The sequence below is a fragment of the Drosophila ficusphila genome, unplaced genomic scaffold (assembly GCF_018152265.1).
Source record: "Drosophila ficusphila isolate 14025-0441.05 unplaced genomic scaffold, ASM1815226v1 contig_286, whole genome shotgun sequence".
NCBI lineage: Eukaryota > Metazoa > Arthropoda > Insecta > Diptera > Drosophilidae > Drosophila > Drosophila ficusphila.
The window spans coordinates 848,754-863,281 of NW_025064189.1; the positions used below are offsets into that span (position 1 = coordinate 848,754).

General features: G+C 39.5%; 1 protein-coding gene across 2 annotated transcripts in view; it reads right to left on the reverse strand.

Annotated features, from left to right (window-relative positions):
• The window catches only part of LOC108086905 (frizzled), a 93,375-nt gene extending 86,684 nt beyond the window's left edge, over nucleotides 1-6,691 (reverse strand). For both annotated transcript variants that reach the window (XM_017183977.2, XM_017183978.2), the window contains exon 1: nucleotides 5,336-6,691. In XM_017183977.2, the coding sequence (XP_017039466.1) occupies nucleotides 5,336-6,007 (672 nt within the window). In that variant the 5' untranslated portion in view covers nucleotides 6,008-6,691. The remainder of the gene's footprint in view (nucleotides 1-5,335) is intronic.
• Between the last annotated feature and the right edge of the window lie 7,837 nt (nucleotides 6,692-14,528).

Here is a 14,528-nt window from a genome sequence, read left to right on the forward strand (position 1 = left end):
CCGGCGTGCCTTCCTTTTTTTGCACTTTCCAGTTCGGTTTTCAGTTTTTTAATTAAGTCTTGTGTCGGCTCGGCTATGCGAGGTGTTAACTGACTTCCAACAGACGAAGCCAATTTGTAGCCCCAAGGAGTTCATTTCCAATCCGAAAATATTGAAGTTTATTGGCCCGTGGCTACGTAGTCCACTTAGTATGTCAGTCAGCCATTTTTGTGGTTCCAAATATTTCAGTTTATTTGCAGGGAAGTTATGGCTCCTTAGTTTTACTTTTGTTTGCCATTGTCTGGAGCCCAAAACAGACAATGGGCATTATAAATTCATCAGACAGACGGCGGTGACTTACATACGAGGAGCAGGAGGAGCAGGAGAAGCCCTGCATAATGTATTTGGATCTGGGGGTATCTGAAGTATCTGTAAGATGCCTTTTGCCATCGCAAAATGGCGCAGCGATTCAGAGAACAATGCAAAACAGCAAAACAGACAGCAAACAACGGAGAGCAAAAACAAAAAAAAAAAAGGACTCTCCGTCTGAGTTTGACATTTGTGCTCGGCTTGCCTTTGTTTTTAATTGTGTCAAATTTTGTATGGCCCGAAGTGGGGGGGACTTTTCGCAAAGTGGAGCACTGCGGTGCACGTAGGTGCAAATGAAAGCCACTTCATTGAAAGAATCCTGTGGCAAGGGCCCAACAAAAAGATGTGAATGGCACCGATGTGGGTTCGGTTCGAGGGGCCCTTCGTTTGTGTGCTTTTGCGGGGGATTAGTTCAGCACGGTGGGGCGTTAGTTCCCTGATTAAAAGGGACAAACAATATGGGCGAATATGTGTTTCAGTTTCATGCTCTAGTTCAGCCAACAAAAGCGTGAACCGCTCGAAGGGAAACGGAAAAGTTTTGCGAAAATTAAAAGCCAAACAGAACAGAATAGAATGGATTCAGATTTTGGGAAAAGATAGTACATCCAAAACTATTTTTGTAAATTACATCTACATGAAAATGTTTCGTGTTTCACTCATAAAATGTTTGCAATATTTAAAATTACTTGTTAAAAACTCTGAAATACCCAAAAGCTTTAAAAAAATATGGATTTTAATAGAATTACTGAAAAAATGTTACTGCTTTAATTCCTCAAATCTGAAAACCAACAAAATAAACCAGTAAATTTCGGTTGTCGAAATATTTGTATAGATTCGTCAACCTCAACACTTTCGGTGTAAATTGCTTAGATACATTTAGTGTCGCTTTTTCGAACCAACCAACCCAAAATATTCGAGCGAACCGCATTTAGTTTTACTTGATGCAAAATAAAATCATGAAAAACATGGAGGGAAACCGTAAAAGGTGACAACTGAATAGTGAATTGCATTTTTGGGGTGCGGTTAGCCAGAGTTATTAAAGCAAAATGCTAAATGGAGTGTGCTGGCCGCCAAATGGACTGTCATTAAACGGCTGGCAGTAATTAAATATTTAAACATTTTTAACTGGCCCGCTGTCAGCCAAAAGTCAAAGCCAAGCATTAGCATATCGTTGGCAATTCCTATTCAAATTCGATGCATGAGGCATGAAAATATATTTCAAAACAAAATCAGCTTCCGTGGGCGTTTTAAAGTTGTTGTGTTGTGAAAATCGCAGCTCGGGGATAGTTGTCAATCTATGAATTGTAACTCGAACTCAAAAGAGTTTTCTGTGTGGGTGTCAACTCACAATTGAGTGAATACAAATATTTTTAGTTTCTTGGTAAATATTTTATTTTAGAGCTTTTACTTTTGTTGCTGGATGTCACTCGGCTAACTAGATTTTGTCTTGTCATCGGCTATTGTTACAAAGTCCTGCAGGACATTGTCTTGCGTTAGACAAAACGATTCTGTTGTCCTTATCGCTTTGGTCCAGGCCAAGCCAACAAAAGATGAGGGCTGGAAAAGCGTGTGGGAAAAATTGTTTTCCCATTCTGTGGTCATTTTTATGGATTTACTGTAACACGCTAGCTTTTCCTCCTGCCCTTTTTTCTACCATTGTATCACTGTTTGTCTGTGCTTAAGTAGCCGGAAGTAGATTTTCCTTTCCCCGGCAAATTAATTGAGTTGAAAACGCTTTTGTTGCAATTTTACCGCGCATGGTCGGGGTGAAATGAGATCCATGTAAAAATAAATAAATAATCGTCATCGGCTTAACATTTATTGGTTATAAATTGAGCAGCTCAAGCGTGAAATATAAAGTGGATTATAGTTTTAATGGAGAAATACCGATATGGCAAAACCAACAAATGCCTTTGCTGTAGTGTGCTATACTATATATAACAAGGTTCAATTTAAGGGATAAATTGTACAAACATTCGCGGGAAATACAAGTAGTTGGGTGGAAAAACTAGGGAGAGATTATCTACGGACTTAACGGTGAAATATTGCTGATGAGTTGCGAGGATAATGATGTCGATTACTGACAGAGAATGAAATAAACTCGAGGAGCTTGTCGATTAGTTGAAATGGTCTATAGAAATTGTTGTACAACGTCCTTGTTTTTAAAAACAAAACAAACTTAAAAACTGCAATTTACATGTTAATAACAAAAATTCGTTTCCAAGAATTTAAAATTTATTTTAAAAGTTTTTGTTTTAGAACTTCTTTTAATTTTGTTTGCTTAAAGCATACTCAAAGCAGGGAAAACGGCGTTTTCTATTTGTGTGTTCAATACACTAAACAACTTCCCATTTACTTCCGGCAATCATTATCCCTTTTTCCGGGGAAAATCCTGAAACGTATACCATTAGATGACGTCAAAACCTTTTCAGAGCAAACAGATTACCGAGGGGCAATGCCCGATTGATGGCTACATGTGTAGACAACTGGGCAACCAGACACGCCCCCGCCCCTTTAACCCAAAAGCGGTCGAGTCCCGATTGCGAACAACATCCAACAGCCAATGGCAGCCAAAAATAAATTAATCAAAGAGCGCGAAAGGACAACAGTTTAGTTTGTGGAAAGGAGAGAAGGATTTCTGTTCGGTTGTTTAGGAAATCGTAAATCCATTAAAAGCCTCATTTAGAACGCTTTTGACGCATTTAGAGGGCTGAAGTTTTTGGGGGGAGGATTCCGATTTAGGGATTATTTGTAGGCCCCAAATTGATTCATCCGGAGGGGATGTTGTCCTCCCGGCCAGGAATTTTAATTGTAGACGAATCCGTAATTGATTGTGCCCTCTTATGACTGCTGGCTTTCCACTCAGTTTCCTTTCAGTCGGAAAACAGATTTTCCCGGCCCGCACTGCTGCCTTTACATAATGGATTCGGGCCAAGAAAAGGGCAAGAAAAAGGACTGCAAAAAGCGCTCAAAGGGTTGAGGTTGTCATGCCCTACGGGTTTTGAGCCTATGATTATTTCAATAGCGACTGAGAGAACTTCCAACTAAATCTATTCAGCATTTCTCACTCTAATCCATGCCAGCGTGTTTTGTCTTTGGTTTGGGTAATTGATTTGCGAAATTACATATTTTGTGGGCCAGAGTTTTGTTTGTACAAGTTCCTTCTGAGATTGACTGGTTAATTTAGCCTAATGGTCTGATTGACAACCCAATACAGAAACAGGAAAATGACGAAAAGGTGAAGTAATGCTGTGATAAATTAAATAAATATTTAATATATTTAGCTGGCTTACTGGCGAATTTTAGGAGTTGCCTTTGGATAATTAAAATCATTCAAAGGTGTCAACCGAAAATGTTGTTTCAGAGATTACAAATGGAAAAGCAAATAAATAGCTCATTGGTTATATTGGTAAATGTTATATAAACCCCTCGTAACTTTAATCTTAAGAGCGTTGTAAAACAGTTGTTAGAACCTTATGTTTTAAATTTATCTTGAATAAGGTTGAATCGTTATCTATCCAATAAGCATTTATTCACGCTCTCACACGGAACCATTATCATTAGCAGGCACGGAGGCCTAGGTATCTGGCTCATAAAGCACGGCAAACAGGGCCGAAACACACTCAGATACAGATGGCATTTGCAGATACTCTTGCGGACACACTCGCAGGCAATTGTGATGTGGGCCAAATGCAATCCAGGCAAACAAGCTGCTAAATTTCGCACGCAGATCTCAAAAGGCATTTAAGCACGGGGACCAGGGACTCCGACAAAACCAAAGATGCTGACAGCCATGATGATATGGGGATGGTAAGAAGGATGGCCAAGGGGAACCGATGACACACACAGCCAGGGAAAAACGAGACCAATCAAGTAAAAAGCGAAGGAAAAAAAACAGAGGAATCGCAATGCTAAAGTAGCTGAAAGATACACATGTATCCGCCAGATACCCAGACACTGAGGCAAGTGTGAATTATCCTGCCTCAAAGTATTTAATGCGCTTTACACATGGCAGCGAGCAAACAACAGAGCGTCGGATAAAAATAAATAGCTAAACAAAAAAGTACTGAGAAACAAATACACTGGAATCACATAGACCATCATCACTCATCCAAAACAAACACAAAATAAAAATAAATCGTGGAAAATCAGTCAGTTGATGGACTTGAGGCCCCGAAAAAAAGCTGTTAAAGGAAACGGGTGGAAAATTAATTAAAGAACGTGAAAATGCAACAGGCTGACCCCCAGTTCAAGTTATTAAACATTCTTCGGTTCTTGTTACGTTTTTTTCGGAATATTTTTTTAAGCAGGCATTACAAATTACACAGCTCCAAAAAGAACTGGTTTACCTTTCCTCAACCGAAGCCAAAGTAACGATCAACTTCTACCTGACGTTGTTAACCATCTTTTGTGAGCTACGGGCAGGCAGGTAGAATGCGGGCTCGCCGTTTCCCCCCCGCTCCTTTTCCCTCTTTTCCTGGCCTGTCAAGGACCTCCTGCTGTTTTCCCTGGTGGTTGAAAATTGTTTTCTCGGCGCAACAGGATATGCATTTTTTCCTACTTCAGCGTTGCTCTACAAATTGAGTCTGGAGTTCAAATGAAGACATAAAAAATTGTTGACCTACATGGAGTCATGAAAAAATATGCCATATTAACTTTCAGCAACAATCGAAATATTTATGTAAAGGTTTGGGAGTCTCCGTTTATTTTAACCAGTAAAGATATTTACAAGGATATACCAATGCTGAAATGTAATGCTTTAATAATATCCCGTCGGCTTTTACAAATAACATAAAATGTCTGTTTTTCTGAATCATTTTTAAACCCCATTGTGCAACCAACATAAAGTATCGATTTCCATGCTTACTTCTAACGAGCATTAATTAAAACCCTTTTTAACTTTGTATTATTCCCTTTTTAAAATATTATTTTACAAGAGCAGTTCGTTGTACGTGTTGTACCATTTTTTTTAAATCGGAAAACTCACCTTTCCGCCGACTTTAAGTTCGTAGCCCATGCCCAGCGGCGTTTTCAGTTGCACCGGGCAGACGAATCCAATGTTGCGGTGAGGACTTTCCACGCCAGTCTGGTGTTTTCGGGTGGTGACCTTGGCCACACTCCTTGTGGGCGTGGCCGCGGTGGAGGCCGAGGAGGTGGTATTCTCGGCCACACACAAATCCTCGCCGCCGTGGACGGGAAATTTGGAGCACTCGAGGTTTTCCGGCCAGTTAAAGTTGTAGGTTTTCATCAACTTCTCGCAGACTCTCGCCGACTCGCAAAGAGATCTGCACGGTGGAATGGGTCGCTCCAAAATCGTGCAAACCGGAACGTAAAGTGAGCAGAGGAACAGCTGGAGATCATCACTGCAGCCGATCTTCACGAGCGGAGCGAACTGGTGAACCTCCAAGCCAGCTTCCTCCTGCTTCGTATGCCCAATAAGATTCGGCATAATGGTCATGTTGTAGGGGATATTCTTGCAGATCGAAATGGTGATGGGTTCGCAGCGATTGTGGTGGGGTAATCCATCCAACTCGGTCCCAGAACTGGGCATTAATCCCCCGCCACTGCGATAATATGGACTCGCATCCAGGGGACTTTGGTCATAGCGCTGGACGCCTTGTATCAAGGTGGGTAAAATAAACAGGATTTGCCGCCACATTTTGGATTCTTTTCGTTGCCGCTCTTTATCTCTGTCAAAGAACTTTCCGGGTATCTATTTCGATTTTAATGAACACTCTTAAAACGCGCACATGTTGCTTAACTTCTTGCACTCACTTTTACACCATAAAATATTTATTTAATCTATTATTTTCTGTTTAAAATCTTCACTCCCACGAAACACTTAACACCTTTTAATATTTGCGCCGGCAAATATTTAGTTTGCCTTATAAGCAAATAATAAATATTTCTATTTATTTTGCTTGAACTTATTTTTTTGTTTGCAACCTTTATTTGTTAGCAATTTGGTTTTGGCTTTTGTATTTGTTTTTTGGTAAAATATTATCTTGTCAACCTATTTTTTTTGGCGGTCTTAAGACCTTGTTTACGGTTGCTTTTTTGATGTTATGCGGCTTTTTAACGGCAAATGAACCACAGGCTTTTCTTTTCAGATAGCCAAACTTTTTTCTTTCTGTTTGGCGTATTTATAACACGATATAGTATTTGCCTGTTTTTAGAACTCTTTTTCGAAACGCGCGACGATAATACCGTACGCCCGGAGTTGGAAATCACTTGTTTTGCACGGGGTTTACGTCAAAAGTCGAAACGGAGCCGGAGTCGAACCAAATTTCATCCGCGAGCACATCCGCATGGGATCCCGTTCGCTGACAAACTGAGTAGCTGAGAACATGGGGGAGCTGACGGTCTGGGGAACAGAGTAGTCTCATCGGCCTGGTCAGTTCGTTAACAATAACAAAAATACAGCTATAGAGTGTTGGCCATCAACCCTAAGGTACTGAGAAACTGAGAGCCGATGGAAAGAAGCCGCTCTCACGGTCTCACTCTCGCTCGCTCGCGCTGAATATGCGCTCTTTCGCTCATGGAGCTGTTCAGCACTGGGGGCGACCTTGAATTTGACACTCTCGATGGGAGTCCAGAGAACTGGAGAGAGCACAGTGAAAGACAGGGTTGTTATTCCATTTGTTTGGATGCTGTCCCTCTCGCACTGACTCTTTTCAGTTTCTTGGCCTCCTGTTGATTAGCCGACTGGAAAAGAAACATCAACAAACGGCTAAATGTGGGACCATGAAATTAATTAGAATTTAAAATGATTACGCTATTGATAGGGCTAATAGAAAATCAGAAGCCGGAAGCAATGCCCAAATTAAGATGCGCTACCGCAGTTAAAAAAGTCTCTTCCTTCAGGAGGCCTGTATTGTCGTAATAATAAGTGTTTAGACTTTATTTCTTTTCTTTACAAAATTAATATTTATAATATAGTATAAATATTATACATGACATAAATTATTAAAATTCAAAGATTATAATATTTGTTTGTTTTATAAATAGGCAGGAAAGCAATTGTTTGATATAAAATAAATAAAAGAAAATGTGATGATGTTTTAAATATTCATATCTTTTTGATGATTGGGTCATCGCACCTCTTTAACTTTTTATCAGTTCGTGGATACCCGTTACATTTCTTTTGTTCTTTGACTGGCACAAGTGCCGTTAGAAGACATTAGCCCTGGAATAGACTCTGATTACGCTTATTCTCCCCTTGTATTCTGCATGGAATATTTGCACGCGTTAATTTCCTTGATTTTCTGCGACAATTTTTATCGCCGACCATTTCTCCTCGCACTTGCATCTATCATTTATCTTTATCTAAGTTTTTTGTCGTTTGTTTTATTTACTTGTTTTTTGCTCGGAGTTAATTAAGCCATTAACTTGCGTTTAATCTGCGCTTTAGCTTGAGTTAAGTGAACCTATGCTTGGCATTTCTCTAATGACCCCTTGGTGGAGGTTGAGAGAGGGGGATTCGGGGGGTTAAGCATCTGCTGCCAGTCAATAAACTTGTTATATTGACAATAATGATGACATTAGAGGAGTCTTCAGACTTCATTCTTTTGTGTTTGTCACCTGTAGAACCCTTTTCTCCGATCAGACTCTCGCTCTCCACTTAACATATCCCAGCATATTACCAACTCTCTCGCACCCTCTTCTCCTCTCATTCTCTCTAATAAACAAGTGTTACCGGTTTAGCCGGCAATGTTCATTCTATGCTCTTTTTCTCTGCTCTCTTCTTGGCTCCTTCACCTTATGCTCGGCCCCACCGGCCACCTCCCACCCTCTCTCTCTCTCTCTTTTCCCCACTCTTCGCTTCTACACTTCGTCGGCTTGTTTAATAAAAAGCGCCAAAGTTGCGCCGCATAAAAAGGCTCATTCTCCTCCGTCCCTCTGTTCTTCTCTGCCATCCCCTCACAAAACACTTAGAGAAAATTCTGAGAAATTATTTAGATAAAATTTTAAACCCACAAACTTATTTAATTTTTTTTTTTTTTTATTAAAATTTTAAAATGCAAAACATTTTCAAACAAATTGCCGTAAATGTTTTTCTCATTACTAGTGAGTGTTCTTGAAGTTGAGTAGGTATTTTTTTTTCAGTACTTCTATATCTTGGCTTCTGGCTCCATTGTTGTTGCTCAGACGGTTTCCGTTTGCCGCTTGTTGTTGGTAGTACTGCTGTTTTGCAGTTGCCGCTCATTTTATGTTTACAAGTGAACGAACTTTGACGTTTTCCTTTTTCTCTCTCTATCAGTCGTTCTCGCTCGCACTCTTTTGTTAGAAAGTGATTTTGTTTTTGTTGTTCCTCCGCTGTGTCTGTTTTTGGAATATGTAATTTAATATAATTAAAATGTAATAAGGGCTAAAAATAACACGCCGAATGCAGATGAACATTATTAGATAAGCGAAAGTAAATTGAATTAGCTACTTCCTCTTTCTCACCTATACTTCTTTACGTTTTTGGGAATAATTGATTTTAATAGCTGTTAATAACGGGTTTCAGCAACATGCCTTAAATAAAACTAGATACTGACGTAACGGATAATTAAGTTTAGTTTCTGTAGTTGTATTTTTAACAATTAAACATGCCTTTGGTTTTAAACTCCTAAAGTTAAAGTTTAAGTACTTACATTAAAATAAAATTCTTTAAAATATTTGAAGTGCATAGTAAACTTAATTAAGTAAAGTACGGTAACAATCAAAACCAAACTAAGTATGCAGTCTTATAGGGGACTATGACACAAGCATTTTGAGCCTCAAAATTTGAGGTATACGGATCCAAAATCGGACATCATTAAGAAAAGTTAAGGGATTTCACATTTTTTCAAAAAAATTCTATATTCAAAAAATCGTTATTTTGTTCCATAAATTTTATATGTAATTTTATTTAAATTTTTTAGAGTACAGAATTTGCTTTAAGCCGCCCTTATACTAATTTTTGATTCTTAATGTTTTATTGTGGTTAATTTGGGATTACGGATAGGGTTTCTTTGCTGATTTCCCCCTCCAATTAGGCTGATTAGAGTGCTTCTTGTTTCCCCATCTTACATAACTCCTCAAGCCCGTGATTATAGAGACTTTTGCTCAATCGAAAAGGGAACCCAACTCATTTGTAGCCAACAAAGTACAAGGGATAAACAAATCAATCCGCACAAATTCAGGCATGCCTCGCATGGAAAGCCAAAAAATAAACAACCCCCTGAACATGTGGGCTAATGCAAAAGGGACTTGGCCCTAAGCCATAAAAAGGGTTTTCGGTTACTTACATAGAAAAATACAAGTATTTACTTTTCGTTTGACCCTCTAAGAACCCACGCCCCCAACGAGTTGAGTGGGAGTCTCAAGTCACATTAGTGGAAACCCCACTCTTAACCCCAGAAAGGTCACGTGGCAGGCAAAAACTTTGGCCAAGAGTCACACACAGAAACCAAAGTAAAATGTCAACTTTTAACAGCGAGTGGCCAAACTAGTGATGAAAAGTATCTGGGTACAGTCATCGTGGGCAAACGTACCTTTATTTATTAATTTATTGTGGTAAAAAACACAAGGATAAAACATATATTATTTATATATATTTTGAGATTTTTATTTCAATTATTCATCTAAAATGTAGGTTAACGAAATAATAGTCTTCAAAGAATGCAGCGTAATAAAATGTATCCGCAGATTATATTTTTGTATATCTTTACTGGCTTTTTGTAGTTATCGGGTACCTTGGTACTAAAACTTGTCTATTTTTCTCATCTCTGAAGTAACCCAAGCTGCCTACTCCTCCAACTCATTTGGGTGGCTCACTTCCTTCTAATTAGATGTAAAAGCTCTTGGAAAAGCCCCTCAAGTGTATCTCTTGATTAAAAGTTTACAGTGTTTGGTTTGGTTTTTTGACTCGGATTTTTACAGATCATTTGTTGCCATTTGGGCAATCACAAAGGCCTGCAGCGAAATTCACCAACTCCCCCATTTTTCCCTCTTTTTCCGAGCCCATCCAGACTGTTCTCATAAATAAAACATTCATTTACTTAAAAACAGCCAACGGCCGAAAGCTCAATTAAATTTTTTGAAATATTGCCAACGTAGACTGGGATTCGAAAAGGGCATTGGCGGGGTAAAAGGGGGTTTGGCTTTGGAGCTGGACATTGGTCAAGCATCGTTTGCTGCAATCAATCAAAAGGGAGAAACAGAATCTCATTAAGTTCGCCGGCTGCGTTCAATGCTCCCACCAACTGTTGCATGACATGTTTGAATTTGTGGACGCATAAAGTTCAAATTCGAAAATCATTGAAAATGAGTTATTTCGAAATTTGGAATTTCAAGTAGTTTATGTAGAGAAATTATTAAGAAATTATTTATTATACAAATATGTTTAAAAACACTTTTTTTTTAAATATTTTATTCATTGCATTTACACATATTCTTGCATAAATAAAAAAATAAATATGAAAACGTAGGATGAGGAAAATCTTTTCCCACCTGTTCAAGGAAATTTAAAGCTGAAATTTAATCCTCCTGCTAAGTTTTACGATCAAATCGCTTTAAATGTAACCCCAAACTATCAATAAACACTTCCTGCCACATTTGATTTGCTCGGCATGAATTATAGCGCAGTTCTTATGGATGGCTGCCCACCTCCAAGCCAGATAAGTAGATTTCATCGCGCTCCACCATCTTTATGACCTCTCCGACCGCGCGCATAATTAATTGCACGCCCCGCCCTCCGACCGACGCCCACTTCCCTTTGCCCCCGAGGCCAAAGGTCAGAAATACCGGAGTTCGCTGCGGTTCTATTTGGTTAAGGCTGCCCCTTGACTGCTTTGGCGGCTTGGGGTCGGGCGTTGGCTTTTGGGCTGCGGAAATTTGCAATTCGCTGGGCGCAGGCAATGCAATATCGCCCGCTTTTCCGCTTTTCCCCCCGGAGGGAAAATCTGGCAAACCAGCATACGCTGCGTATGCGTGATAAATGTGCCCCCGTGTAGGCGGGGAAATTGTTGCACTCAAAGTTTAAGGTGCTACTTAAATTTTAAAGTTTCTTTTGTTAGAGAAATCTTAGTGGGATAAATAAATAGTTTTTATATTGCTTATGTGAACTCTGATTATCTTACTGTTTTGAAGGCTTTCCCTTTGAAATCTTTTTTATAGGATATTCCAAAAAACTTTAAAAAGCTTAACAAAAACTGTTAATGAAATCATTTTTAACTATGATTTTACTGACTTTGTCAACTTCGATTACATGATATTTTTTATATTTTATTGTTCTTAAAAAGTTAATTTTATTATATAATTTTTTTATTTCAATAACTTGACTAAGAATTCGATTTGTTCAGTGTAAGAAGAAAGAGCTGCGGAAATGTCTGTGTGGTTGCCACCTACGCGTGCACCGCTCCAACGGGCAATCGATGGCCAGGGGCGGTGGGGAAAAGCGGGGCAGGGGGGGCTAGGTTCTGGCCTAGGGCGTTATTTATGCGATTTGGCTTACGACTCTTGCCGGCAATTCATGGGGAAAAGCGTGGAGAGGCGAGCGGGCTAGTTGCGGCAAAGATTTGATCAACTTTTGCTGTGGGAGTCAAAGATTTTTCGCTTGTTGTTCGTCGGCCCATTTTCAACTTTGAACTGCATTTGATTTACATGCACGGCCTGGGCATCCTCGATGATTTGGCGAGGGCGGCAAAGTGCAGGGGAAACAGGAGCACCAAAGGGGCTGTATGACAGGCGAAATGGAGTGGAGTTTTGGCGAAGTTGGAAGCTGTGCGAAGTTGTCGACAAGCTGGTTAATTGGGCGTTACAGAGTTTTCGGTTGGGTTGGTGCTGAGGTTCGCTCTGACTGGATTTCAAATAGCCTCAGTTCTGCAGAAGCTTCGGGCTTGTACTACATATTCCCCCTTCCACAACTCCGCATCTCTGGTTCTGCCTTTAATTGAATACATTGTTGTGGGGGTTATGAAGCAAAATGAAAATTCCCAGAAGTTTCTGGTATGGTTAACTTTAAAGGTTCCAGCTTAAATTGCAGGCCAAAGTTTAATACAGTGCCGAGGAAAGCAAAGACTAAAATACTTAAAGCGTTTAAACAAGCAAATTAATTTTATGTGAACTAAAGGCAACAGAAATTCGTGTAAAAATGTATAATATATTATTATATACTTAAAAGCATTTTATAGTTTGTATATATTTTATAAATATTATTATAGAAACATTAGACTCTCTTAAAAAAGCTTAAATTAAAGCCTTTTTGTTTGCCTATACTTTAAATACAACAAAAAAAATTAAAGAAATAAAGGACTTCAACCAAGATTACCTCACATTTATTTTTTTCCTGGAATCCAACTAGGGTAAGCCCGCCCCTGGGACACTAAAATACTTGCTCTACTTTGGCTGCACTCTGAACAAATTTGATTAGCATTCCCTTGACCAATTAACACAACTGACCCAAGTTGAGCCTCTAACTGGACCCTAAAATACGAGTCCCAGACCCGAAACCTGAACTCAGCCACTTCAATTAGATTAAACTCATTTACCCCGTAAACAGAAACTGCCCCCAGTTCTCCCTCCAGTTTTTTTTTTTTACGACCCTCGGTTGAGAATTTGCCACACGACTAATTTATGGCCGAGAGAGATTTCGTTGTTGTGATGCATTTGCCACCTTGCCAAAAAAGGGGGCAATACCACAGCTGATACCAGGCCAAAAAAAGAGCAAAAATAAACAAAAAATAACATTGTAAACCGGAAGCCAGTCCGACAACCCTTCCTTAAAAATGAAACCCCCTCTTGAGCCGCCGGCAAGTTGCAACAAATTAAATATGGCGGCGGCAACATATCGTCTGGAAAAACGGCAGACCAAAACACAAACTAGCAACAAAAACAGGCAAATAAGCAGGAGCAAAAAGGCGAAGCCAGGAACTTTTGCCAAAGGGTCAGGACGTGTGCTGACTGCGAAATTAACGCCACCTGATGGCCGAAACGTGTGGAAAGAGTCAAACAAAAGGGTCAGGCCTTGGCCAGGCCAAGGGTTGCGTTGCGCATACGCCACGTGGCCGAGGAAAACATCAAACGGCGACTCGAGAAATGCGGTAAGGGCACTCCCGGCAATTTCCAGGCGGAGGTGCTTCCTAAACGAAAGCAGCCAGCCTCATAAACAGTTCACACAGCTGGGGTCAAACAGGAGCTCAGGCAAGGGAATACTCTTCTATAAAAAGGAATAATGAATGAAAATATATTTTTAAGTTCAAAAACATTTCCAACATAAAATGTTTTTTACACGTTTAATTGAGTAAGGTTTTAAACATGAACGAAAAGTAAATATAGAATTTTAAAAGTAAGTATATAAGTATACGTTAAAAACTTGCTTTTCTTAAACTCTTATTTGTTAATAACTTTTGGTATTGTGAAGAAAAGTTTATTAGAAATATTGTACGAAATGTAAAAAGTGTTCAAATATTTTTCCCAAGCATCGTTTCAATCGATTAATTGTTGCAAGTATGTTTGATTGCCAAAGCAATATCTATAAATCACACTTCTTTTATAAACAGCCAGCAGAAACGATTAATTATAAAATAACAAACATAAATGCTGGACATTCCAAAGTCACCCCTAATAAGAATAAAAATACAAATACATACATTATCTTTTTTTTATGTGGGCAAGACAAGCTCTTAGGTATTCCCGAAGGACTCTGATGGGTTGAAGCTCAGGTTAGGGCATAATCATAACAAGCTCTAATATTTCTGGGGTAGCCCTGCAACATGAGTCGCGTTTTGGGTTCGCTTCGCTTTCCCCGTCTGGCTTTGGCGTCTGGCAACTTTCACTGGGGGAATGCAGGAGGGTAGGGGGTGAAAAAAAGAAAAAAAAAACTGAGGTGAGCTAAGGAGGCGATGCAAAACAGCCGCAGACACACGCACACAGAAATAAACACACTTCCGCATCCGCCGGAAAGTTTTCTTATGTGTGTGTGGCGAAAATACCTAAACATAATCGAGGGTTGAAAGAAGGTGCGAGGGGACGCTTAAGGGAGGTTGTAGATGAGACTGGGGAGAAAGTGATGTTCCGGAATTTCCTGCCTACACCGGTAACATTTTCAATGAATTCCAATACATACAAATTTTGGGAGACTTGTAAGAATTTCAGTAAGCCTTAAGAAACTAGCTGCTGTTAATATTAACACTAATGTGCTGACAACCAATTTA